Source organism: Numida meleagris, chromosome 3 (assembly GCF_002078875.1).
Source record: "Numida meleagris isolate 19003 breed g44 Domestic line chromosome 3, NumMel1.0, whole genome shotgun sequence".
Taxonomy (NCBI): Eukaryota; Metazoa; Chordata; class Aves; order Galliformes; family Numididae; genus Numida; species Numida meleagris.
Window position 1 is genome coordinate 40,955,235 of NC_034411.1, and position 26,700 is coordinate 40,981,934.

The window sequence follows — 26,700 nt, forward strand, 5'->3', positions numbered from 1 at the left end:
TAGCAAAATCTGTGAGTACTTATCTGGTGTTCTTGAAAGAGCACATGGCATATTAATTAGTGTCAGACACTAATGAAAGGCTGGCCCAGTGATTAGTGCTGAGCCAAACCAGTGGCTGGTGCTGCTCAGTGCATGGTGCAGAAGAATGTGGTACACAGATTGGATATTTCTAAACATTTTGTTTTGAAAAAGGCATGCCTCTCCTGCCCCCACAACACCTCTCAGAAGATCATCCCATTAGTATATTTGACACTCGTAAAACAGCAGCAAAATGTAATTGGAACTACCCATGTCTAGAGAGGCTTATTTCAAACCCAGAAAGCCCACTCGATTTTTCTAACCTGAACACCTGTGTCCCCTAGCCCATGGGACTGCAGTCCATTCCTGTGTGCCAAGCAGGGCTTTCACTTTGGAAAGATGATAAATTACTGTGCCCTGGTGGAGATTAAAAGCAGGTAAACAAATAGCATGGCCTTGACCTATTGCTCATACATTTCACACAGGTGAGTTCATCCAGTTTCTAAAGTTTACCTGCCTGTCAATGATAAGCAGTTTACATCAAGTTTCCTGTTTTAACCACCAGCCCCTGGCTACCCTAGAGAAGCGTTACAGGGTCACACTTCTCTGCTCCACACCAGAATCCATTCTATGAGCAATCTTCTGATTGAAACCAGACCTGCTGCAGAGGAACCAAAGTAACAAGTATCCTAATAGAGTAGTTCTCATTGCCCAGCCTTTTAGGACAATTGAATGAGCCTGATATATCCATCTGTACATCAGACGATGGTGGCATAATTGCACTAACATGCCTAGGACTAATGTGGGCAAGGCCCCTTTTATGGATGCTTTTATGGGAAGGGACAATTCATTACGATTCATTTAGTTTTCAAAATAAGAGCAGCCCACTATGTTAAGTCTATGCACACGAGCGTCCATGCTTGGTAGTCACAGCAGACTGTTTTCCAATTGATACAATGTACATCTTGCCATCAAAAATTAAAAAAAACTTGTTAAGTCAGAATCTTTTGGTAAGGCGTTTGTGTCTCAGATAGTATCAGTTATAGATTTCCATATTCAGAAGAGCAACAGGTCCAAGAGAGATTTCAGAAACTGGCAGAGCTCTGGGGGAAACAAGTTATCTTACCTTCTCTGGGAGTGCTGTGGCTAACAGGGGGTAATATTCACCTCAAATGGCCAAGACAACAAAAATCAGGCTTCTAGTTGGACATAGCACTTCAGTCTCCCTTCGCATTCAGAGACAAAACCAATACCTGCAGGAGACTGTTTTCCCACATGTTCTAAGATGGGATGAACTGCCCGTTGTCTCTCTGCTGGCGAAGGAAGGAAGGAAGGAAGGCAGTGTTGGTTTGAATCTGCAGCTGGGCGAGAAAGCTCCTCTAGGCTTAGTAGGTCAGGTGCCTCCAACTAGTTGAGGGCACGTGGGCCAAACAGTTTTGTCAGCTTCATGAAGGAAGTTTCACATTTTCAGTATTGCAGCTCTTCCAAAACTGATCAGAAAAAAAACAGCAGAACAGATGAGCATGTATTACAGGCTAGAGGCTATTTACACTTACCATTTTAAATCCAATCACCTTCAACTGTGTGATGGCAAAAGAAGAGCAACCAGAAACAGCTGTGGTGATTTTGGTGGAAGGACTGAAACTTCCAGCCTGAGCTAAGATCTTGCAGACATGCTGGCCACTGTGGCTACTGCTGTACTCACCAATGTCTTGGAAGATCAGATGATAAGCTTGTGCACCCACATGGAATTTTCCACAGCGGCCACAGGAAAAAACTTAATTCCCTGATTGAACCTCAAAGTTCCTATGAGGGCATTTCAATTCTCACATAACTGAAGACAGAGCACAGCTGGCTATTACTTTTGGTGGCAGTAAAATTGCACTGAAAAACCAGGTTGTAGATGTAAAGAACTCCAATAATTATAATTAGAAGCCCCAGTGAACCCCTGAGTTCCATGCCTGACTGGCAAGAGTCATGTGCAAAGAACTTACAGGAAAACTGAACCACGGAAGTTCATCTTTCTCACCAATGTTATAAAGAACTATTCCTGATTTTTTTATAAATTATCAAGCTAAGCCTGTATCTGAAGATAGAGCCAGATAACCCAAACTGCTAATCTGATCTGGTGCAGCAAATCCCTCTTGGTTGTTATTTTGGCCTCTTTTTTTTTTTCCCAGCATCAATAGTTATATTTGATATGCAAGGCACTGGGATAATTATCACATCTGTTTTCTCTATTACAGGCTGTGTTTTTAGCCATATAATCACTTACAATTGGATGGAGGATTCTCTGTGTGTTTACCAAAGAAGTCTACTGAGAGGCATCTGTTTCATTTAGTCTAGAATGAAAAAAATTAAAAGTCAAAATTGAGTACTTACCCCGGGGCAGTGCTAAAATTACGCTACATACTGACATTCAGGCTACTATTCCATTAAATAGATTTTTAATGTCTCCTTGTTAAACCTGCTAACCTCTCCTATAACAGGCATGCCCAGATTTCACAAGCATCCTTGCCAATACTATGAAGCAACTGAAGCTAACCAAGAATAAAATGCAGAAAAATTCAATTCCCAGACTAAAATGAGCTTGTATGTTGCACTGTTACAATAAGTAAACTCTAATTAGGTGTACTAAGCAAAGCTCTGGCTCGCAGAAGCTCTGCACAGACTGCAGAAACTCTGACGGCAGGAGATACTTTATTTGACAGCTTCTGCTAAAGAAAATAAAAATAAATACTCACATGGAACATTCACATAACCCCTTGCTCATTTCAGAGTCTGTGGTTTGCAGATCACTGCAGAAGAACTACAATTGCAGGACTTGGCTAAGTGAATTCCCACATATCTGTCTCAAAGTCTTGTTGTTCTTTGAAGACGAAGGAAGTTTCAAGGATTAAGACCATATTTAAAATCTTTATAAGGCAGTGTGACAAGGTACTTTGTGCCTGTGAGGAGATGGAAAACCAACGATTTATAATTCCTTCTGTCTTTTCTTATGCTACAAGCAAAACAAAGCCAGCAGAGTACGACCTTGGGCTTCAGAGCAGAGACATCCGCTATGTGAGAGATGGCACTTCTCAGGCTGTGGGCATCTCAGCGGTGCTGCACACTGCACCGTTTGGCCTTCTTATTGAGAAGTGGCCCGGCTGTGTGCCCTGCGTTCCTTGTTCCCAGGAGCAAACAGCCACCAGCCTATGGTGAAGAGCTGGGCAGGCACGGGCAGAGGTGGCCACAGCCTGATGCTACCAGGAGGCTGCACAGCTTTGCAGGACACGGGGCATGCACCTTGCCATCTGGCTCACAGCTGGGGTTGGGTAAAAATCTCTGTCTTCACTCCCTGGTAAATCCCCGACTGCTGGCAAGATTCTCTATTTCAGCGAGGTTCTCTAGCAGCAAACACAGAGGTATTATAGAGCTTGGGACAGGATTATACATAGGGCAAAGCCCTGGTTACAGCCTCCCAGGATTTGTGTGCAGTGCTACAGCACTGTGGCTTTTGATAGGAGGGCAATGAAGTGAGAGGGACACTCACACTCCGCTTTTTCTGATGGTGATCTCTTGACTAGAAAAGACTCCGAGAAACCTGACTTAACTGAGTGAGTTTAAGCAGACTGTGGGACTAAATGAGCTCCAGAGGTCCCTACCAGTGTGAATTATTCCATGCTCCAATGATTTCATCTCCTTTTTGTTCCTCAGATTTCCTTAGTTTAAGAAAAAGTCACCTCAGGTTAAATGTGACTATGTGCTCTTTGTATAAAGGCAACTAGGCAAGCATCCCAAAGAGCCAAAAACAAACACTCCTGGTCCAAACCCCAAAGGAGCATGTTTACTGAGTTAAAAGCACCTCTTCCACCAGGGACACTCAGTTCAAACTTGTATATGTCTTGTTGCATTTCTTTTGCACTGATCAATTGCTTCTTTCCATAGCTGCCTCCTTGAAGCTCCTTAGCAAACAGGTTTCTGATTGCCAGTTTTCATTGTCCAATGCAGAGGTTGTTTTGCACGGGTTTTACATTTGTGTGAAAGCTCAAGGATGTACGGTGACTTCCAAAGGGATGTGAAGCTATCCACCCAGAGCTGCCAGTGTCGACTGATGTTAATAAAACACTGTGTAATATTTCAAACACAGCTTCATGCTCATTTACTGCTATTTAGAAAACTCAACAGCGTGAGGTGAGAGTTAAATAAAAGCACATGTTCCAAAGTCACAGAATTGACTGTCAGAGATTGACTACTGGTTACTCATTCAGCTGGCTGCTGTCAATGTGAAGAACGAAGCAATTCCATTTTTTAATGCCATGTAAATTATACCGCTGTGTTGTGATACATCAATTAAGTTCTTTGAATAAATTAATCAGAAAATTCTGTAAGGATGCTTCTCTGCTTTCTGAAGGGAAAAAACAATAAACCCAAACACAAACCCAGGCTTGTGTTTATCTGGTGATTTGTTTTCCTCTGGAGTTAATTCATGGGTTGAGATCTCCATGCATATACATTCACACATGTAAATAAGGAATGAAAAGCTTCACATTCTGCGTGAAAGGCCTAAAAACACTTCTCATAATTTAACTTAATAGATGTTAGCAACATGCCAACTAAATAAAATGCCTTCCACGCATTTACATGAAGCATCAGTTTTGCAGCTGACTATTGCTCCATTATTTCTACTAATTACATATTTAACTGCCTTAAGGAGCAGTTTTACTATTGATTCAACTGGAAACAGCTTGCACAAAGCCAAAAATAAAGCAGCATTATGAAGTCGGACTTTTACATGCAAATATAGGAGCCAGTCAGTGATGGTATCAAGCAGCAGAGTCATGGAACTGCACTAAGAGCTGTGCCACTTCCTCACAGCCGCATTTGTTTCAGCTCAAATTTTAACATGAAAGCAGTTGGGCTGGTTAAAATCAGATGAATTTAGGGGTAATATGGTACATGAGAACATCTTCCGGTTAGTGTGAACACACCAGTGCTACACAAAAAAACAAGAGTCAGCTTCACAAGTGCTGAATATCATCAAAGCTCTCATCTCTGCATTAAGAGCTTGGCTCATTTGTATTGTCAGGAGTAGTGCTGTGTGTTGAGCGGAGCCTAATTTATCAAAAAGTAATAGCCTCTTCTCCCTGTGTTAGTACAGTCACGATGAGCTGAGATCAAATTGTGGTTATGACCAAGTTCTGCAACCCAGGTTGAAATATGGTAAGATCCAACACTCTTCCTCCCTTGTGCTTGATTGCTTCATCAAGCTTAGATCCTGCTGATTTTTAATGCTCATGGCTTTCAGAAGTGGATCCAGTGCACAGAACTCTCAGAAGTTGGTTTTGCTCAGCCATTTCTAGGTCAAATTTGCAATTTGCTTCCGTTAACTACATCTCTTCCCTAAAAAAAAAAAAACAAACAAAACAACCAGAAAAAAATTTGAAAAAGAAAACATTATCAAATGCTATGGTTCCAAATCCCACTTTGCATGGGCCAAAACACTGATGCTGAAAGTCTATGGAGTTGCACTGCTTCACGCAAACAAGTAGAATCACAGAACCACCAAGGTTGGAAAAGACCTCCAAGGTCATCTAGTCCAACTGCCAGCCTAGCACCAATGTTTCCCCTCTAAACCATGCCCCTTAGATGTTCAGCATCTAAACATTTCTTGAACACCTCCAGGGACAGTGACTCCACCACCTTCCTGGGCAGCCTGTTCCACTGCCTGACCACTCTTTCAGAGAAGAAATGGTTTCTAACATCCAGCCTGAACTTTCCCTGGCACAACCTGAGGCCATTCCCTCTAGTCCTATCACTAGTTACACAGGAGAAGAGGCCGACCCGCATCACACTACAACCCTCTTTCAGGGAGTTGTAGACAGCAATAAGGTCTCCCCTGAGCCCCCTGAGCAGCAGAGTGACTGAGCTTTGTCACAGAAGAAGAGGAAGACATTCCCTTGTGTGCAATGTGAACTGCTGACTTGTATTTCTCTCACTTTGACTTTTTTCTTTGCACATTTCAGCTGAATAAAACCCCTTATCGCTTACAGGAGAGGGTCTCTTTTGCCACTAAAAGAGCAGTTAGCAAATTTCTTACTTAAAATGTTTGAAAACTGTGTTAAGTTATTCTTTATTTTCCTCACCGGAACCGCTTTGCACATATGACCTCTTTGACACAATTAGAGATTAGATTAAATAGATGGCAGATAAATCTAGCTAAATAGCCTAGATGCTAAATTGCTGCAATAGCCCATTGTCAAAACTGGTCCCTGTGATGTTCTCCAAAACTCTGAGCCCAAAAGGGAACACTACAGCCAGATCAGCAGGAAAAGTTGAGCTCTTGTTGGTAAGGAAACAATGGGTTTTTCTTTTTTTTTTCTATTAACCTATGTGTCTAGGGATTTTGACATCTAGAAAATGAAAGATATGCATCAAATTCCATACGCAGTGGGAGAAAGTGTATATATTGTACACTTCTAGTGTATTCCTGCATGTGTGATTAAATGCACAATACATGTCACATATTTTCAAGGGAACGTGTGATTGTTTCTTTTGGAATAATGAGCACAGCGCTGCTGGATGGTGGGACTGAAAAGTTCCCCCCATCTCTTTGCAAATTCAAGCCTCGTCTGTACCGCGTTCTAGCAAAAAACATAAGCATTAATGCTCTTAAACAATGAGGGCTTGAAGTAAAAGGATGGATGGACCGAGGGAGGGGAGGTTTGTAAATATTGCCCGCAAATCATTCAGTGCTTCTTTCACAGAGCAGTACTGAAGCCAGACTAAATTATCAGTCCACTTCCCCCGCTCTCCTTCCCACTCAAGTCATGTCTGTTTACCCTCAGTAATGACAAAACGTAGACAAATGTCTGCGAGGACTGTGGTGACATTGGCACACACATACCAGACAAGCAGAATGTTGTGGGAAACAGAGATTGAAGCATCTTGATATACGAGAAACAATTATCATGGGAATTGTTGTTTCTCAATGCAACAGCTATAATAAATAGTTGCCATATGCTAAGCACAGATGCCTCCTTGAAAAGCAGCCCTGTGATGGCACAGCCTATGTTCTGTGGAGTCTGGGGCTTTGATGAAATGATTGGCTTTCTGCAAGCAGATCCGCAGCCCCATGGAAAGGTATCTGAGAAAAAAAAAAGGGGCTCGGTAACAGCTTTGTGTTTTGCTGGTGGGTTTTGCAGAGGAATCCAAAGCCGATCCCTTCAGTCAGCTGGGAGAACTGGGATGGCACTTTGTGAAACGGATTTCACCTCTGCTTGCTTCTCAAAAACAGATAAATGGAGAGGCACAGAAAGCTCTGTGGGGAAGCAGCATCAGTTGCCTGCATTGTGCACTTATCAGAACTGCAAGATCACTTAGTGCTCTGCAGGGCTTTCAGGCTTTGATTTAAGGATGTAGGGATGGAATGCTCCATAGGCATATATGTACATACATGCATGTATGTGTATGCATCTCCACCCCTATATCACAAGATTGTTCTGTCTTGATAGGAAAGAGGGAGAGGCAGACAAAGATATTTGTAGCAGAGGCAGATAAAGGAATGAATGGAAGTCTGTGAGGTTCTCCCTCCTATTTCACTAAAACATCACAGGTGATTGGACTGTTCAATACAGAGAGCAAAACAAAACAAAAAAGTCTCAACAGGTCAAAGTAAGCCTGGCAGACCAACTGCAGCCAGCAGGACTGGTGCTATTTTATCAGCTCTCCTGCTTTTGCTTGTGCCTAAATCCTAAGTTTTCCCTGTGCCATGGAACCCCACTGGCACGTCTCTGGCCTTTCCCACTGCTCAGTTTAAAGGTGAGATTGACAATTTCAGTGCCTAAAAAGGCAGAGGGGGCCCAGCCCTTGGCCCACAAAATACATGAAACCGCCAAATTTCAGTGAGAGTTAGGAGGGATGATTCCCTTGAAACAAACAAACGGAAGTGTTATCTGTACCATTACTGTCAAATATATGTAAAAAGAAAAAAGGGGAAAAAGAAAAAAAAAAAAAGCACAGCTCAATTGCCTCTGTGCTTTTGAAGGCAGCAAGTGTGACTGGCTCTTACAGCACTCAGCACTCCCAGCTATTGCACTATTAACAATACCTGCTTCTTCACTTGTATGGAAATGGGAAGGCAGGCTCAGCTGGCCCATCTAGGTGCTGCCATAGCACAAGCATCTGCTTAACATTCAGTGCTTCGCTGCCAGCACACACCAAAGCTGCCACTCAGACAGACACTGCTAAGTGAGAAAACCGGGGGTGCACATCTAAACCTGCCCGCAATCTCAGTGTGTGTGTGTCACTTTAAGGGGATGGAAGGGCATATATCTGGAAAGCCAGCTGTAAGACCCTTAGATAGGCTTTGGAACAAGTCAGCCCATCATGCACAGCAGATGCTGGCTTCATAAATGTCACAGAAGGCAGTGATGTAACCTGCTGCACTGTTTGGCTGACATAATTTATGAGTGCAATCCTACAGAATGCTAATTGTTTATAAAATACATTTTTAAAAAGCTGTTAGCCAAATTACTAAAACATGCCGCAAAAACCTTGGCTCTTCTTTCATTTCTCGTGCTATTAACATGCGACAGCGATTAGCAACTAAAAGAAATTTCCAATAACTTAGGAATTTTTTCATTCATACGGTCTGTTTTAATCAGAAACTTTCTTTTATCTGCATTCAGCTGCATGCTTTGTCAAGTACTGTAACATCAACAATACCGGGAACTTCCTTATTATTATCCCATTTATGCCAAGGGTTCTGATTGCTACCCCCCACTCCCATCCCAAATTTAAAGGAAAATGGAAAACTGTTAAGGAAAATTAAACCCTGCCGAGTGGTTGCTATGCATTTTGAATAGCCCTTTTGTGTGTGTATTATACATACATACATACTACATGAACCTTTTATTGGCTAAATTTGTATCCAGTGTATGTTTATTAAACAGCCTCCAAAAAGCCCCCGTTAAGAGGCTCCTGCTTCCAGCACGTGCTGCGTTTGCAGCAGCACTTACCAGATAGCTGAATAAAGGATGAACGCTCAAGTGTTAAGGGCTCTTTTTTTAGCATATGAAGACTTTACAGCTTGACACGCAGAGTTCTCAGAAGTTCCCATTTCCAGGACCTTTTTTGCTCTCCTGATGAAACTTCTGAAAGTTTGTTGTTTTTTTTTTTTTCAATCCAACTTAGCGGTCATTAACATAAACAGGACTTTCATCTTAGAACGGGTGATCCTGATACACTGGCTATTTTAACTCTGTGAATCCCACAGCACCGCCTGATCAGGGGCCATACGAATGCAGCCCCCCAGCTGCACCTGGCTCCCTCCAGAGAAGCCTTTCCAGCCTCACTAGGGCTGCAGAGACGGAATGAAATTTCACACTGGCACCAAGGTCTGCTTAAATTTAGACATAGACGTGGAGCTGTTCTACAGTCTTTATCTAAACGTTCTCCACACAACACGTGCACTGAAATTAAGGGAAGCACCAGCAGGAGTAAGGACTGCAGGACTCTACTCTTCAGCCCTTAGGTAACATTGTGCAGAACAAACAGATTACTGGAATAAGGCTGCCTTTTGCTGGCAAAAGGAAACCACTGAACCCAACAAGCACTCCCCAGCAGTTTAGGACAATGGATGAAGAGAAGAAATGAAACCAAAACGAGGAAGATAGAGAAGCGATGTCCAGTTACTTTGAGGTGTAATTCAGCTGCAGTGCACGAGTTGTTACTTGACAACTGTTAAAAGTTCCACGAGGTGCTTGATGACGAGAAACAGTCAGAACCCTGGCTTTGCAGTTTATCTGAAGGAGGAGTTCAGACACATCAAACAGCATCCATGACGGACCTGAACTGTGCTCTCGGATGGCGGGAAGGCAGGAAGTTTTCTTCCTCTTTAATTTCAGGCTCATTAAGGGAGGTAATTTCCTTCTGCTTCCTCTGGATGAGAAGGCTTGTTCTGGAGATGTTTGCAACTGAAAATTCTCACACTCAGATGAAGGGAAGTGTTAGAAAACCAGTAGCAGATTGAGATCACGACAAGATGTGGGTGCTCCTGAATGGTAAATCATGGTGTATGCAGGAGAAGTGACACACAGCACTCTATGGAATAGACGAAGTTGAACACAGTGGCATTAATTTCCTGTAGGAACCCTGCCTTAGACTTCCTGTACAGATCCACCCAGCTGAACACACAGCTCAGCCACCAACACAGAGTATGCTCAGGAGCTGAGATTAAAAGTTCTTCCAAAAGATGCACCTCCAAATGACTTCCTTGCATCTTCTTACAAGCTCAGGTTGCAGCCCTTTTACAAGCATTTCACTGCTGCCATAGGACTTCTCCACAGCCAAGCAATTTGTACATTTATTTCCTCATTTGTAAGCACTGCAGAAAATTTATTTCAGGTGCTACATCTGTATTTTCCTGTGGCAGATAAGATCTTAAATAGTGTTTATTGCATGTTCTGAATCAGGGCTATCACAGCACTCCAGAAGCAATACGTGCTGCTCACATCACTCAGTTTGCAGGGAAGTGGCTGTTTCTGACTGTCCTATTCTATCACTTTTGTTGTCCCCGATGACTGACTTCTGATAGACAGTGCTGGGAGCATGGTCAGGCTGCTTGGCCCAGCAGCTATTGTTAGCTCTGCTTTCTGACAAGTCTAATTCAGGATGCTCTTAAGTTTGTGTCTGCTGTGTCAGGAGATCCTGTAGAGGGATCTTCGCCTAATCTCCTCTGGGATATTCCTAAGTGTCTTGTTTTCCCTCTCTCTCCTGCTTAGGCTTTTTCCCTTTTGGTTTGCATGCCATCTACATTCTCAAGTTGACAGCAGTTCCTAAGAATCTGGAGGTAACTTCAAGTATATATTTCATAGGAAGAAATTCCTCCTATTTTCCCCAGCTCTACTTTGCATAGACAGAGTAGTTTTCTTGGCTAATTAATCATTGTTCTTTTCATAGACAGACGTGGTCTCTGTGTTTGATTCTCGAGTCTTCCAAGGTAGGAAAAAAGAAAAAAAAAAGTCAAGAATATCAGAGGTTTCATGCACACAGTGTGTGTTTTAAACAGGACAAGAACTCAGCGTTGAAGAGCTACGGCCATGTTTGTAACAGCTTGTCATCCTTTTGCAGTAGGTTTTACATACAGAGAATGGATGCGGGAACTCTCACTATGTTTTCAAAGGAGACAAAAAGTGACATTAACATCAGATTCCTAAATGCGCACACAAGCATTTAAGAAAGTGCCTGAGGTACTAAGGAATCAGAACAGCAGTGAAGTCATTAGGATGTCAAAATTACATTCTGGGGTTACATTCCTGTAAGTCTCATGAAAACGAGCAGCTGGGCTGAGGAAGATGTGCTGTTACTGAAGAAAAGGCACTGGTGGAAGCTAAACCTTACTAGGTGCAAGGAATCCCTATGGGAGACACGAGTGTCTCAGTCATGTGAGAACCCTCAGCTAGAGGCAATTCTTTCTTAAACACCAGAGAATACAAGCACAAAGAAGAAGTTCTGCAGTGATCATGCTCCTTCAGTTCCTTCGCTCCTGCCATGGAATATCTTTTCCTAACTTATTAACAAATTTTCTTATGTGGCCGATTCTCAGGTTTACCCGTCTTAGTTATTGTGGGCTATTTTAAAACCTCCAAATCAAAGCAATACAAAGTATTACATAGACAGTCAGTTTGGCTTATTCATCAGACAAGGTAGTCTGTTACCACTTGTATGTTTGTTTGCTCCTTTCCACTGATTGTCTATATGCAAGAAACCAAAGGAAGGTGAGTGGGAGATCTGTGCTAACACCATTCTGCCTGGGAAATTACTTTCTGAAGATAATCTTTTTATTTAATTTATTGCACTACCAAACACTGCTGGCTGGGGCTGATATGGGTATTTGCAACAACATGAAATTTAGCCAAGTACGTTGTTTTGCTAAGGATGAAATGCTTCTCAGCTACATATCTATTTCAACAATTTTCTGGTCCAGACCCCCCTAGTCACTTCTTATTACAGAGAGACTGGAGAATGAACTGCAAGGTTTGAGTTTGCAAGGCTATATATATGAAAATCCAGTAACAAGGGATTTATTCATCTGGTACTGGAGGGCAGCCAGAAAAATATTGGTAATATTAGGAATTTATGGGAGTCAAATAACATAAACCATTGCATGAAAGCAATCTGTTCTGAAAGGAACCCACTTTTGCATTATTTTTGCTGTTGTATCTTAGAGTTATTGAATTCTGCCCTTTCGCTAAAATTTCACACCCTCTGCTTGGTTGAGAATAAGCTGAGATAGCACATCTGTCATCCTCCTATTGCTGGCTGGTTGCTCATAAAGTGGAGGTACAACACTTTCCCTCTTAATCAAAGTCTCAGGGTAGTGAGTGATATCATTTGAAAGGGAAAATGTTGAGTTAGTTGTATTTATTTACATGAATTAACAGAGCTTGCATTATCTTTGTGCTTGGCTGTTGTAAGAGAACATATCTGTATGGTTTAGCAGTCTGAAGGCAAATTACAAATGTCAAGCTGATCAGCTTTTCGAGAATGGTCACCAAATGAAAACTGAAGTATCTGTTTTCTTTACACATGCTCATTCCTTTTACATGATGGTGAGCTTTTCTGATGCTTCTAATACATGCATCTTTTATTGCTAGTTTGAAATATTAGTGTCATATCAGTAAAGGCACGTTTTATACAAATTCAAAAGATCAAGCTCTAACCTAAAGCCACATTTGAGTATGTGCTTGCAAATGCTCTTCTGAATGCTGCTTAGACTTGCAAATAGATTCTGTTTCAGGATGTTGCCAAAGAAAAACGTAGCTTCACAGATTTAATACTGAGTGAGAAGTATGGATAACTGTGACCAAAAACTAGATCTTTTGGGACATCACTGGGACAAAGGAATAAGGCAACAATGACCGAGAAGGGAGAAAGTTCTGGGAAAACAAAGAAACAGGATGCAAGGAGTTGGAGGTGTCTTCCATCAGAGAAAAACAAGAAAAAGAAATTAGTAGAGAAAAGCCTTCTGTGTAACAAGTGATCTTTGCTTTTATCATAAAGAATATCTCTGTTAATATGGATCTGATGGCAATTTTTATGTCAAAGTGTCATGGTTTTATGATTTTTGGTTATTGATATTCCACATAATAACATCATGTAGTGTATGTACCTGGTTCTCAGAAGAGAAGAACTACTACATTCCCCCAGAGGACTTTGCTGCCCTGTTACTGTTTTCCGGTCAGAGGGAAAGATAAAACTGTTCGCATATCATAGGACATTCCCTCTTCTCGTCCCATCACTTGTCCTGGCAGCATCTTGCTCCCCAGCCATCTCACCGTCGGTATTAGAGTAAGGCCTACTTTAATTTTGGACACTCTCTCTCATTGTATTTGATTTATTAGCTTAAACTGCAATTATATTGTATTATATTGTGTTATTTTGCATTCCAATATCTTATTTAGTAAATTAGTTTGTTTCTCCTCAGATTGTTGCTGCTGTTTTGTTCTCAGGCCCATCTCCCTACCCTTTTTCCCTTTTCCCTTTCCTGGGGCGTGGGTCCATGGGTCCCCCGCCCCATTCGTCACGGAACCAGGCTGAACCAGCCCGTAAACCGCTGACACAAAGTGAGAGCTGTTGTACGTGAAAGGAAAGAATGCAAACCAATAAATAATGTTTCAACAGAGAAAAAAATTGTTCGGAACCTGAAAGACCATGTTTGAAGGAGATACTAGGTATGTATCAGCCAGGGAGACAAAAGAGAAGGGCTCACATATCCAGACAACTTGTTGATGGATATGCTTGCCAAACATAATTTAATGCTGAACACTGAGCTGAAAGCAACCAAGTAAAAATCAATAGGCATCCAAGTGGTGCTGTGCAGAGCAGTTTTACAGAGGACAGCAGACATCAAAGTATGCAGGGAGAGCGAGCTGCGGCCCTTTCAGCTCTCAGAACTGAATTAAGTCAAATGCACATGGTTTCTTCATACAATGCTAACAGGATAGAAGGAAGACTTAAGCCCATCAGCAAGAACAGAGCAACGGATAAACCTCTTTGACTAAGACTTAGTTTATTTAGTCAGATGGGGGAAAAAAAGGTACACCAAAGCCCCCCTGAAACCACCACTATCCCATCTGTCTGTGTTATTAACAAAGACTCATCCAAAGGCTGAGTGGTGTTAACAAGGCATCTCTGCTCATTTGAATTATACGAAGGTGCAGAAAGTCATAAAGTTAAAGCATTCACCAGACAAAAACAACAAAAGGTGGTGAGAAATCCAAGAGGATCCACTACCAGCGTTCCTTTAAAGAACACAAGTGCAGGCCACAAAATCCAAGCAACAAAAGTTTATTTCTCTTGTCCCATTAGCAAGTTAAACATTATCAAATATGAAAAATGGCATGCATGTGTGTAAATCACAAAAGAAAAGTACATTATGGAGTTCTCTGTTGAACTGTGATCCTCTCTTATTGTCTAACCACACACCACCACAAGAAAACAGAACTCAAAGTACCATAAGAGAAGGAAGACGTGTGTTATATTGTATGCTGAAATGATGGGTGAAATCCAGCAGTAATACAGATCTTAGCTAATGCATGAGAAAGTTGGAAACCAAACACAAAACATTATTAACTGTCAGTAATATAATAATGTGCACCCCTGGGACTGGCACATGCAGGGTACTGATTGGTTTGCACGTCTTTTTGGGATGCAATGCTGTTAGTCTTTTTCAGACAAAGGAAAATTGGGAGCCCTAGAACTCATGCAAAGAAAATGGCATGATCAATATAACTTTTCAATGTTTGGACAACCCTGGGAGATTTCATCAGGCTTCTTTCAGAAATTACAAGAATTCACATGCCATCTGTTTGTCCCTAAAAGTGCAACAACTGATGCCATTATCAACTTTTCTCTGCTAAAAGCGATGAAATTGACTCCAGCCAGCTTCCCCCATGCAAAGATTGCTTATTCCAGCATGAACTGCATGCAAACTATTAAGCCGGAATTTGGAGATGATTCCTGCAATGTGAACTCACTCTGCTGGATCCAACAAGTTATGGCTAGACGACTGATGCCAAAGGGAATTTGGACATTTAGTGGAGTCATCATCACCTAAAACTGTCTTGAAGCTTATGAATTACAGATGTGTAATGTCCATTCCTGCCAAACTGAATGCTTATGCATTAGTAATGGATTCAAATGCACGAAGATATGCAAGTTTCAAGCCATACCAACTAAGTGACTGGCAACAGAGTTTGCAGGACCTCTTCAGTGAAGACACAGCAGAGAAATATGAAAAAGAGAATAATCATTATCTGAAATGCCATCTTCAAGCAGCATAGTGCTATATAAGACTTGTGAAGTAAATATCCAATGGATTTCCACAGGGGGGAAAATACTGTGTTGTTCATCGGTGGCATATTTAAATTTAGCAGTTCTTCGCTTGCGTAATCTCTGTATGTAATCAGATAAAGTGAGGATTATACACAGAAGCATGCCTAGCAGCACTGAAGTACCTCACTGAGAAAACTGTCACATCCAAGCAAAGTCTACAAGTACTAAGAGCTGCAAGGAGCTCCAGCAACAGAACATCTGACCTTGGCTCAGTGGCTGCTAGCTGGACACCCACCTGTACTCTGTCAGATTTCCTCAGTGAGTTACTTTTGGTAGGCGAACCAGCTGTTACAAAAGGGTAAATTGTCCTTTCCCCCAGCTTTCTCTAAATGGGAAAATAGGTTTCATTGGTGATGACAAACTGGTGCTAGCACAGAAAGAAAAGGTTCTGCTCTCTCCCTGCCCTCCTGGTTCACTTCCATCCTTGTGGTACCATGTGCTATCTACTGACTCAAGGGTTCATGTAGTCATGCAGTGAACTAGCCTGGGGAAAGCGGGTGCAGAAACACCCTGCCACAGCACCCCTCCCCCTCACAATCTCTGAAATAATCTACAAAGTTTATTTCCAGCTGAATTTGTTCCAGTTCACCATTAGGCTGCAGAAGGGAAAGTACAGCGAAATAGTACAAGAGTGAGAGAACAAGCAGCCAGAAGCAGAGGAAGTGTGGAATGACTTCTTCTATCAACACTGACAACTTATGCCAGCTTAAAGCATTTGTCTGACTACAACCCTGGGATCTTCCAAATTGCATCTCATTTCAGTTTATGTATTACCATTCCATAACCCTGTTGTCACTGCCTGAAGCTGGTCAAAACGCTACAGGAGAAGAGGGTTTTTTTTTGCAAAAGAGAGAGTTCTCTTTCAAAAACTAACTCAAGACTTTCTTCAGGTATGGTTAGATGTGAAAAGGACTCAATACCTAAAGCCTTCTCCTTCACATCTAGATGCAACGCGATCCCTCACCCCAAAATATGCCTTGCCTCATTGCCTTTGACAAGCAATATTTCATGATTACCAAACACCAAAAGCCTAAACCAGAGAACATCCTATGGGGAGAGTGTTTGAAGGGACCAAGGAAGAAAACTCAGACTCAACTTAGGAAAACCCAAACCAAGTAATACAAGATCACATTTATTCAGAGAGTTTTTCACCCACATTCACTTAACTTCAGTGCTCCTCTCACAAGTTACAGAAGAAGAGCTGCTCCCCATTTGCGTCTTTACCTGCACACCACACACAGTTTGTTCTGCAGGTCTGACAGTGTCTATAACCTGTGCAGATCTCTAACTCCAGTGGGAAAAGCAAGCCGTCTCCAGACAGTTCTGGACTGCTTATTTCTGCTCACCAACAGCATCACAGCAACAAGTGCCATCTTGAAAACTTTCGGCCAAGATTGTAAAATAAATGGGTTTTTTTGCCCACCAGCCTCTTTCCTCAGAAAGTTTCAATTTTTACAAGGCTATGAGAAAAAAACTCCCAACATTTATTTTATCCCTTTCATTTGGTTCATTTCAGATGAACTTCTTAGCTTCAGTTCACTTGCTTGTCTTTTGCTAATGAAGTGTTTTAAACACGTGCCATGAAGTATTTTTTTCTCCATAATTTGCTTTATTTCAGCACAATTTACCATACATGCTAATACTGCATTCTTGTGTACTTTAACATAAAAAGCATAAGGGAACTGACATAACTGGAATTGAGAATTTCAGCCTTGCAGAAACACAAATAATCCGTGAATAAAAGTGGCCCATCTACTCTACAACAAATATAGATGTTTCTGCTTTTTTCACCGATTTTGAAAACAAATACCCCTAATATTCTTTTTCTGTGAATGCCTACTTGCCCCCCTAAAGGCTGTGGTGGTACCCCAGAGCCCTGTTTGCTGATGCAGTGGTACAGCTGGTGATGGCTTTTGGACAAACCAAGCATCCTGCAGCACTCTTTCTGAGCTGCCACTCACTCACTGGTTACAATCTGACTTGTATTTTTTTTTTGTAAAATTGATTGTTGGGGCAAAATTGAACATTCTGAGCTGCTGTAAGTCAGCACCGGCCCTCTGACATCTGCACCCTCATTTATTCAAGCTGAAGCCAAAGTCTCTTTGAGATCAGGAGGTTTTACATGCAAAACAAACTTGAGCCAATTCAGATGCTGATTTTAACCTCCCCAGTGTTCAGGTGCAGAGAGGCCTCACTTCAATCCAATGATTCAAACCCACCTTTATGTAAAAGCTCCTACCCCTCCCATAGGCAGCCTGTAAGACTCTGAAAACTTCTGACTTTCCAAGAATCATTCTTTCCCCTCACAGCCCACTCCAGTGCTGAAAATACCAGAAACAACAACCAATTCCTACCCAAAGGAGGGACCTCACATTTGGGATAAAAGCAGGTAATGCCATTCCCCTCTCCTCCCAGCATAGCTTCCCCTCAACAGGAGCAGGCAAGAAACATTCTCTGAAAGTGACATATGTCTAATTGGCTGAAAGGTAATATTCAAAGGCCCGCTGCTCCTCTCTGAGCTCAGGGACTGCAGCTGGCAGAGTGTTAAATCAGTTAACAGTTGGGCCCATTACTGTGCTGCACCACTGCTGCTGCTGCTGCTGTTACCGGGGCTGCTGCCGAGCTTGGCTCATTGAGCCCCTCAGTCAATGGAGAAGGCATCTCTATTGTGCACCTCAAAGCATGCTCACAGCCCCTGAAAGAGAAACAGGCCCCAAACTACTGGGGCAGATCGTATGACAGGATTACTTGCTTGTTGTTCCTCTTTCTTTCTTTTTTTCGTCTTTAAAGGACTTCTATTGGACTATAGGAAGGAATTACGTGAGGGGGAGACCGTATTACCTAGTGACAGCTGGAAAATTGGGGACTGCGGACTAGTAACAGAGCTGGGTTCCTTCTGTGCCTGCTGGACACCTACCTAAGGCATCTTTTAATTAATTTGTGTGGAGAGTGATCTGCAGCGCTCAGGCAGCACAGAGCAAATCCTCCCGCTACCGATGTTAGTGATGTTAGCAGCAGGCTGCCCCTGACTACAGCGCTGATGGTATCTTTTCCCAAAAGCACACAAAACAGCCCCACTTCACACTGAGCACACAGCAGTGCAACCAGGGATGTATTGTTTATTAATCACAGCACAACATCTACAGTTTACCTTCCAGAGCTGGGGACAGGCCATGGGACCAGAGACCTCTGCTATCAGTTAAGATGTAGCTGTTACAAACCTATAGATGTAAAACAGCAAGAGTATCCCTACCTGGAACTCCAACATAACCCTTACCCACTGCCCTCTCCTAGAAATGCTCAGACATTACAAATTGCTGGTAAAAGATATGCCACTGTCTCATATCACCTTGTTTCGCAGCATCTCAAAGCTTTGAAATTATTTAGTTGAACAGTCTAGCTGTTCAAAAATCACTCTGTAAATCCACACAGCAATCGTGCTACATAGCCACATGCAGAAATTAATATAACTGCTTAATCTCAGTCTAAAAATTGCAGAAAACATGCAATCCTGTCCTGCGTAGAAATAGCACTTTCACTTCAGCGCTGCAAATGCTGCTGGAGGCTGGGCAGATGGTGGCTCATACTATCAGTTTTACCACATGTTTCTTGATCAAGGGAAATTCACGTTGTCAGTTCTTAAGAGTAAAGTGTTAAATTCTGCGTTGTTTTGATTCAAGATGCGTTGCAGCCCAGGCCTGTAAAATCAGCAAATCCCCGAGCTTTATGAAATTCTTGGAAGGGATCAAAAGTTGGCCCCATTTTCAACTATTTTCTGGCACGGTTGTACCATTCTGGCAATGCAAAGGGACACCAAAGTGGATTTAAAAGCAGACTGGCACCAAACGAGTCACTACAAGAGAAGGTATAAATCTAGAGTGCCCAAGCTCCACTGTGGTAATTGTGATGAACTGAAGATAAATGCCTTTATCATAACCACAGTAAACACAAGGCAAAAGACTCAGCTTGTTGCTTGACAAAAGCGCAGCACCTCACACTTGCCATGGAATACGAACCAGCACAGACACTTACCACAATGAGGCAATGCAGATCCCCACCCTTGCTGGCCTTGCACTAATTTGTTCATTGCTCAGCCCCAGGGTGGATAAAACCAAGCCATTGTGCCAGAACATCCTGAAATAGCAACAGACACTGAAGTTGTACATTATTATTATTAACACCTAGGATTATGTCAGTGTGTATCATATCTTATCCAGCTCTACCACACATGCCACATAGTCTCTGAGCACACAACATTATCGTACCATTCAGTCATTTAATTAAAACAATAATTGATGTGCAGGGTGAAAAAGAAATAGACCTTTTTCTTACAACTCTTGTAAGAGCCTACAGCTCACTCTTATGAAAAGATGGCACAGGTATCTGACAGGATGAGTTAACAAAAACAGGAAGGGGATTTTTGTGCCAGGAAGAGAAGAGGATTTTAGAAACAGAAGAAGCGAGGGGAAGGGGCGGAATGGCCAACCAGAGTGAGCGACTGACAGGAACACGGGGAGAAAACAGAAAGGACAGGCTGGAAGAGAGAGGCTAAAAACTCTACTTTTTGCCATGTAGGGACTACATATAGGAAAAAAGATTTTGGTAAAACAGAAAGGTGGCAAGGCTGGGCAAGAGGGAGAGGAATGGATGGGAGAATCTTTGGTGCTGGGGCTGAGAGATCATGGAAGTGCCCAGTGTGCTCCAGGGACCAAACCCACAGGGTCAGCAGGGAGAAACGCCAAGGAGTACTGACAGAAAATGAGAGGCTGAGACATTTCACCACCTCGCAGTGCTTAACACCTACCGGCCATCACTTCTTACCCCATTACCACAGCACTGAGTCTAGCTATCACAGCAGCCTTCCCAACAAAGTTCATTTATCGGACACTGCTCTTTTCCCCTCACATTAAACATGGAGAGAACTAAAAGGGACAGCCTGCCCGGCCCTCTGGTATGCAGCTCCTGTTGGCACCGCAGCTGAGCAGGGGCCCTTGGTGTGCAGTGAAGGGCAATATGGTCTAGTGATCTCAGCAGGCGAGGGCTGGGAGGTGGGCACGCCTCGGTTCTCATGCCAGCTCTCACACTTTGCTTCTCTCTCTCTAACATGGGAATACCACCTGCCAGCCCCATAGGCTTGTCATGAGGATTGATTAACGCTTGCAGACATTTTTAAGAGGGGGAGGAAGCTCTCCAGACAGAGCTGCAAAAAGGCTGTGTGCGGGCAAACAGTTTTTATCATTGCTGCTATGGCTTACCATCACTCTGGCCCTACAAACTGAGGCCTACGTTGTAAAGAGATGATTACATTTGGATCCAGTTATGCCTGAAATATTTGTGGCTGTCAGACACAAATACAAAACACAATAATTACAGAGCAAGTGACTCTGAATGAAGGAAAAAGTTGCCAGTCTCTGGCCTTTTGCTCAGCCCCAAAAACAGGTCTGCAGCCCTGTGCAGCGTCAGGCCTACAGTGCTTCTGTGCTGCGCGAGCCATGGCTCTTCCTGCGCACACATCCCTGCCACCAGATCTGTTCCTGCCCTTAGATCTGAGCGTGCGATGGCAACAGTTGATCACAGCCACCACGTGCACGTGGGTTCCGCTCCAGCCTTCCACGTTCGACCCAAAACGTGCAACTTGAATCCTGTGGAAAGCAGCCAGTGTAAGGACAAGGCAGGGACAGGGTAACCCGTGCCCACCCGGGGCTGCCATTCCAGAGCACAGATAAAAGTGAAACCCGAGCAGAAAATGTTTGTGGTGCCACTGGCAATCAAGGGCTGGGTTGTCCCAGCAACGGGAACACTTCATCAGCTCAGCTAACAGATGGTCAGTGAGCAACAGGCAGCATATGTTCCAATAAGCACTGACATCAGCACAGATGGAGGGTGGGCAGGAGGCTGGCCCTGAAACATAACCTGACATTTCCTTCTCATTTGGTGCTGCATTGTTATAACTCACACAGGAAGATTAGCAGGGAAAAGTGAATAGCATTAGGGAATCTGCTCAGGAACCGATTACTAACACTTCAGTGCAGTTTTAGATTTTTACTTAACCAGAGTGCAACATTGTTAACAACATTCAGGACCAGAAAATGAAAATGCAGTGGGTTTTAACGACGGGCTTTATTTTCATCACAGGCAGGTTTTCCCAAGACCACTAATTAACGGATTGCCACCTTCTAGGACTCTGGATCTCCAGCTCCACTGATTTCTACAGCTTTTGCTTTTACTCTTTCCATCCCTCCCCCAGCAGAATGCACCCAAATGCCCCACAGGATTAAATAAACTCCTACGACACATTGTCAGAAAGGCTATAACTTTCCTCAGCCTGCAAATAAATTTTAACGGTTACTACAAAAGACAGAAAAACTAACAGCCACAGAAGAAAAAAAAAAAACCTCAAGCATATATCCTTGCTGATGAGCGTTCAGTAAAAACTACGAATCAAAGGGGACTATACTGCTTGGAAAGCATTGAGAGATTGATCTGGGAGATGGGAAATCAGTATGCAAACAGATTGTATGCATGTTGTATATTTATAGCCTTGCACTGAGGATAATGGGAAAGCATGCTAGACGGCTCCAAAACGCCTCTTTGTGACAGACTGCAGGATTTCAAGCAGATCCATCTAAATGATGTGGGCAGACCGCTGTATCACAGGCAAATAGTAAAGAAATGCAACATGCAGCAATAACCTTTTGTTACCTTGTAAGATACCTTTAGAAGACTTTTCCTCCATTAACACGTGGGAAAGTTTAGCAGGCAACTCTTTAACACTAATGCGACTTGGATGTACATCCATCTCTTGAGCAAGCAGAGGAACAGACCCTGCAGTGAAACCAGTCTTCAGTCCTGGGGGATTGCCAAGCAGTTTTGGGGATAGCAAATACTTGCATCCCTGTTCACTGTGCTTCGGATACTATACAATCCTACAGCCCATTCACTTAAGACTCCTACTTCTCTTTTAGCAAAGGGCAGCACAAACAGCCAATTATCATATTTCAAGTGGCTTCTAACTTTGCACACCTCAGTATCTGGCCTCAGCATTGCATAGCTATTAGGGGGTAATATTTCATTGGCATTTAGTAGCCGCTCTGTACAGACATAACAGTGTCAGTGGATCTAAGCTCCATACAAACTTATAGGGAAAAGCAGGCTGTGCTCGAGCAGATCGCAAAGAGTGGCACAAGAAGTTGGTATGTCTTAACCAAGGTCATGAAGTAAGTAAATGACAGGTCTGGGAAGGTGCAGGGGAGTTAATCATGTTTCCTAACTCTGTCCCATATCCTATTGGTTAGACAGAATCTTCTTACGGCAGGCCAAATTCATCAAGTCTGAAAGACTCATCAAGTCTGAAAGCACGCGTTCAGTGAGCACTGCCGAACCAACAATGTATGCAAATGAGTGCAGAGATAATCAGATATAAACTGCAGAATTCTGCAGAGTAACAATGTGTCCCATGTGCTCTTATTGCTGACTTCCACAGACAAGCACTGAAATTCTAGTTAAGCCATTTAAGGACATTGTTAACTCAGAACCACTGAGAAGCTGAATCGCTTTTCATCAGTTTCAGGGGACGAGGCTGCCAGCTGTTTTATGCTATCAGCCTATCAAAAAGACAATCCACAAGTCTGGCATGGTACAACCAAGCCTATCTCTTTCAGTGTCTGGGTGGCTCTTTTCCTGTTATAGGTCATTTTTCTTCCTTTTTCTCCACATATGTGAAGCTTGCACATACATCCTAGTTTGGAGCAGCCTCACTGTTCCCATTACACCGGACTTTGTATTTCAAACATCACCATTTGGTTCTTTGGCAAATCTTCACCTAGGTTAAAGCAGCACAGCTCCTTGATGATCTACATTCTGCTTACATGGCAGTTTAGGGTGGCCAGACACACAAAGTCAAAATGAAAAATTCAAAGCATGTATTTTAACTGCAGCAATAACAGAGATTATTTACAAAACACCTGCAGGGTGAGCACAAACAGCCAGAATCTGCCAGCTAAGAACATTTGGAATGACATTTAACAAATTAAGACTTTTAGGATCCAGGAGGATTGGTCTTGCTTTGCATACTGTGCTCTTCATCAGAGAAAAAATACCATCCGTATCTTTATATGCACTATTTGAACCAAATAAGAGGTAAACAGTGCATTTGGGTTAGTTATCCAACTAGACAGATGGGCACTGAGTTTGCCATTTCTTCCCGTGAATTTATCTGTATGGGGCAGAGTCTGGACAGAGACATATCTCTCATGAAGCTGGCAGCCTAAGGTCACATGCCTAATTCTCCAGAAGATCCTTGCCTTCACATACAATCATTGAAGAATCAACTTGGCCAAGGTACCTGAGCACTTCTTAACACTCTTTCCATCACTTCTCTGGAGAGGCACAGATAAGCTTGGCCTGGTGGCTTATCTGCCTGAGGAACGGAAAAGAGGAAATTGCTCTCAACTCTCCTTCACTCTCCAACAGTAGTTTCCTCAGATTTCTGCTCAGCTTTTGGTAATCTTTATAGAGTTTGGTAGTACTTCCTTTTTCTCTTGATTTCCCTTCCTTGGTTCTGCAGGCTGCCTTAATCTGCAATAGCAGACTCAAAGGTTCCCCTGAGGTTGAGGTATTTAATTGCTACTGTTGGTGAGAGATGCAGCCACGAATATACTCTGAATGGCTTAAAAATGCTTAGACCCATTATAGGTTATTTTCATAACACTCTAGAGGAAAGTAAATGAAATTACAGTTTCTACAAATAATGACTTATCATTGCTATAAATATATCCTAGGTGAAACCAAGACGTAGCCAACTAATTAAGACTGTCCCTAGAAAGCACTTGGTTCACACAGTTTGTTCCCCAACACACAGAATTACTTTAGTCAGTCAGGATTGGGGTAGCACCATGCTACTCATGGAACTCACACCAGTGTGGATAAAGAAGTGCTTTAGATTCCAGATGGCCAACATTTTAATGTTTTCCAGAATGAATCCAGTGCTTCCAAACAGTCACATGTGGTTATATAAATGATAAGTGATTAATTTGGTTATTAATGGTTTTATGTACAAAAAGATGTATGTTAGATACTAACTCAAGCTGCAACCGCAGAATAGCCATACAGGTTCTAAAGAGCAATTACAACCCAGTTTAATGGCTTTAAACTGGAAGAGGGTGGATTTAGACTAGATATTAGGAAGAAATTCTTTACTGTGAGGGTGGTGAGACACTGGAACAGGTTGCCCAGCGAGGTTGTGGATGCCTCCTCCCTGGAAGCATTCAAGGCCAGGCTGGATGGGGCTGTGGGCAACCTGGTCTAGTGGGAGGTGTCCCTGTCTATAGCAAGGGGTTGGAACTGGATGATCTTAAAGGCCCTTCCAACCCAAAGCATTCTATGATTCTATGATACAACCCATGTATTCCCTTGAACATGGATTGTGTCAGCTCATTGTTGCAGCGGACATTTAGTCAACACCTTCTAACAAACACAGTTTCTTGGAGTGGGCCCCACAGTGAGCTTTTGGATGCAGCACTTGGGACAGTGAGCTTATGTGCAAGACTGTGTTAATGTCTCAGAACTCTGGCCTGTTTGCCAGTGTGTATTACTCTTACTGAGCAAATTCCCTTCCCTGTGACTCATATAAAATATTGGATCTTTTTGCTTTGAATTCTGTTAAATGAAACACTACATAACAGTGAACCTCTCACCATGCACACCTTCATCCTCTTCAGCATGGACAGAGACATGGCCCCAAACCCAGCAACCACAGTACCTGACTGATTTTCTGCTTCTCGGAGATGGCATTCTAGAAGGAGCTGACAGTGCAGGGAACAGAAACACAGTGGGAACACAGCCCACACTGATGAAGCACCTGCCCTTTGGGGTGACTGGAAAAGGAAGCATTGTCCTCCCTGGCAACAGTGCCCAGCTTCCACAGCTCTAGCAACAGCAGTTATCACAACTGCCATGTCTTGGAACTAAGACTTGGAACTAAGTGAGGACTGAATGTACATAAAGAAGGAGAAACATCCAAACAGAAACTGCTATCTACATTTCTGACCAAGCATGGTCTGGGGGCCCTGGGCAATGACCAATGTTTGGGTTTGGGGAAGAGAGGTTGTGTTACCTCCATGCAGAGTTTTCAGTCAATCCGACTCCCTGACCATAAACAAGGCACGTGCAAAGTAAGTCTGCTGACAGCCATTTTCCACTGCGAATTTTCAGGAGCTCACAGACCAGTAGAGGTTCCAGCCTCTCATTCTGCTTTTTCCTGATAGCTTTGCTGTACACAAGCGAAGCAGGAAATATTCCCCAGGAGATCAAGCAGGCAGAAAGGGATGTGCAGTGGCAAACACCTGGGAATCACTGCAAAATACTAATGCAGACGGCCCACAGCATATGCTCCACACCTACAGCTGCCATCTCTGACAGGACAGACAAAACCACAGTCATCATAAATGAAAACGGGACACCCAAAACCAGTTCATGGAAGACTTCCCGAGCATTTGCCTTTGGGACATGGAGGGCAGGGGTCATAAAATATAGAAGAATCCTTCCTGAGCACAGTGCCTGAGGCCTATGAGAGATCACAGCAAACGGTGCAGTTGCTTTGCCTAGTGTCCCCATCAATATGAGGGCTGCAGTGATATGCTGAAGCATCACTAATAGAGGGACCTCAGCAAAATTTGCTTGGAGGAAGCATAAACAGAGCAGTTCTAACAAGACTCATGCAATATTAGGAGCATATTTGTGCAGGGACTGGCAGTGTTTTACAAGCAATTGCAGGTGCCTGATCTTAATGCTAGCAACCGCTCCTTTTTGTCTGTACTGTAGCCAAGACTTGTGAGTGTGAGAGAGATTGAATGCTTTGTAATGAAGGTATATTGTAACATTTCTCTCCAGGTGGCACTTTGTTAACAACAATTAGATCCTGATTGATCTTTGAAGGGCTAATGCTTATGTGGTTTGCAAGGGTCCTACAAGGAGCAAGTGTTGAGTGGGGGCACTTTAAAAGTATTAGTGAGAAAAAAAAAAAAGAATAGTGCCATAAGAAATTTGCAATACAATGCTCAAGCCTCCTTTGCACCCCACAGTAATTTGTTCTTATTCCTGTTATTATCCCCTCGGGCACTAATGGTCACTTTATTAATTAGTTGAAAATTGCATTCTAGGTCAAATGGCAGCTTTTCTCCCTCCCATTGTTGCAAATTGCTAGTGGTATGGCCCAGTAAATGGCAGTGTTACTGCAAAATGGGAAAGATCCTTTGCTTTTCAAGATAAAGCCCATGGACCAGCTGCGCTTTCCATGACATT

General features: G+C 42.9%; 1 protein-coding gene across 9 annotated transcripts in view; it reads right to left on the minus strand.

Moving 5' to 3' along the window:
* Window positions 1-26,700, minus strand: part of FAM120B (family with sequence similarity 120B) — a 92,166-nt gene that overhangs the window by 10,086 nt on the left and 55,380 nt on the right. For 5 of the 9 annotated variants that reach the window (XM_021390372.1, XM_021390380.1, XM_021390379.1 and 2 more), the window contains 2 exons: window positions 19,432-19,533; window positions 14,337-19,097 (listed from right to left, as the gene is read on the minus strand). In XM_021390372.1, coding sequence (XP_021246047.1) covers window positions 19,013-19,097; window positions 19,432-19,533 — 187 coding nt within the window. In that variant the 3' untranslated portion in view covers window positions 14,337-19,012. Of the gene's footprint in view, window positions 1-1,144; window positions 5,404-14,336; window positions 19,098-19,431; window positions 19,534-26,700 lie in introns of those variants that run through there. The other 4 variants (XM_021390375.1, XM_021390376.1, XM_021390373.1 and 1 more) reach the window with 2 other exon arrangements.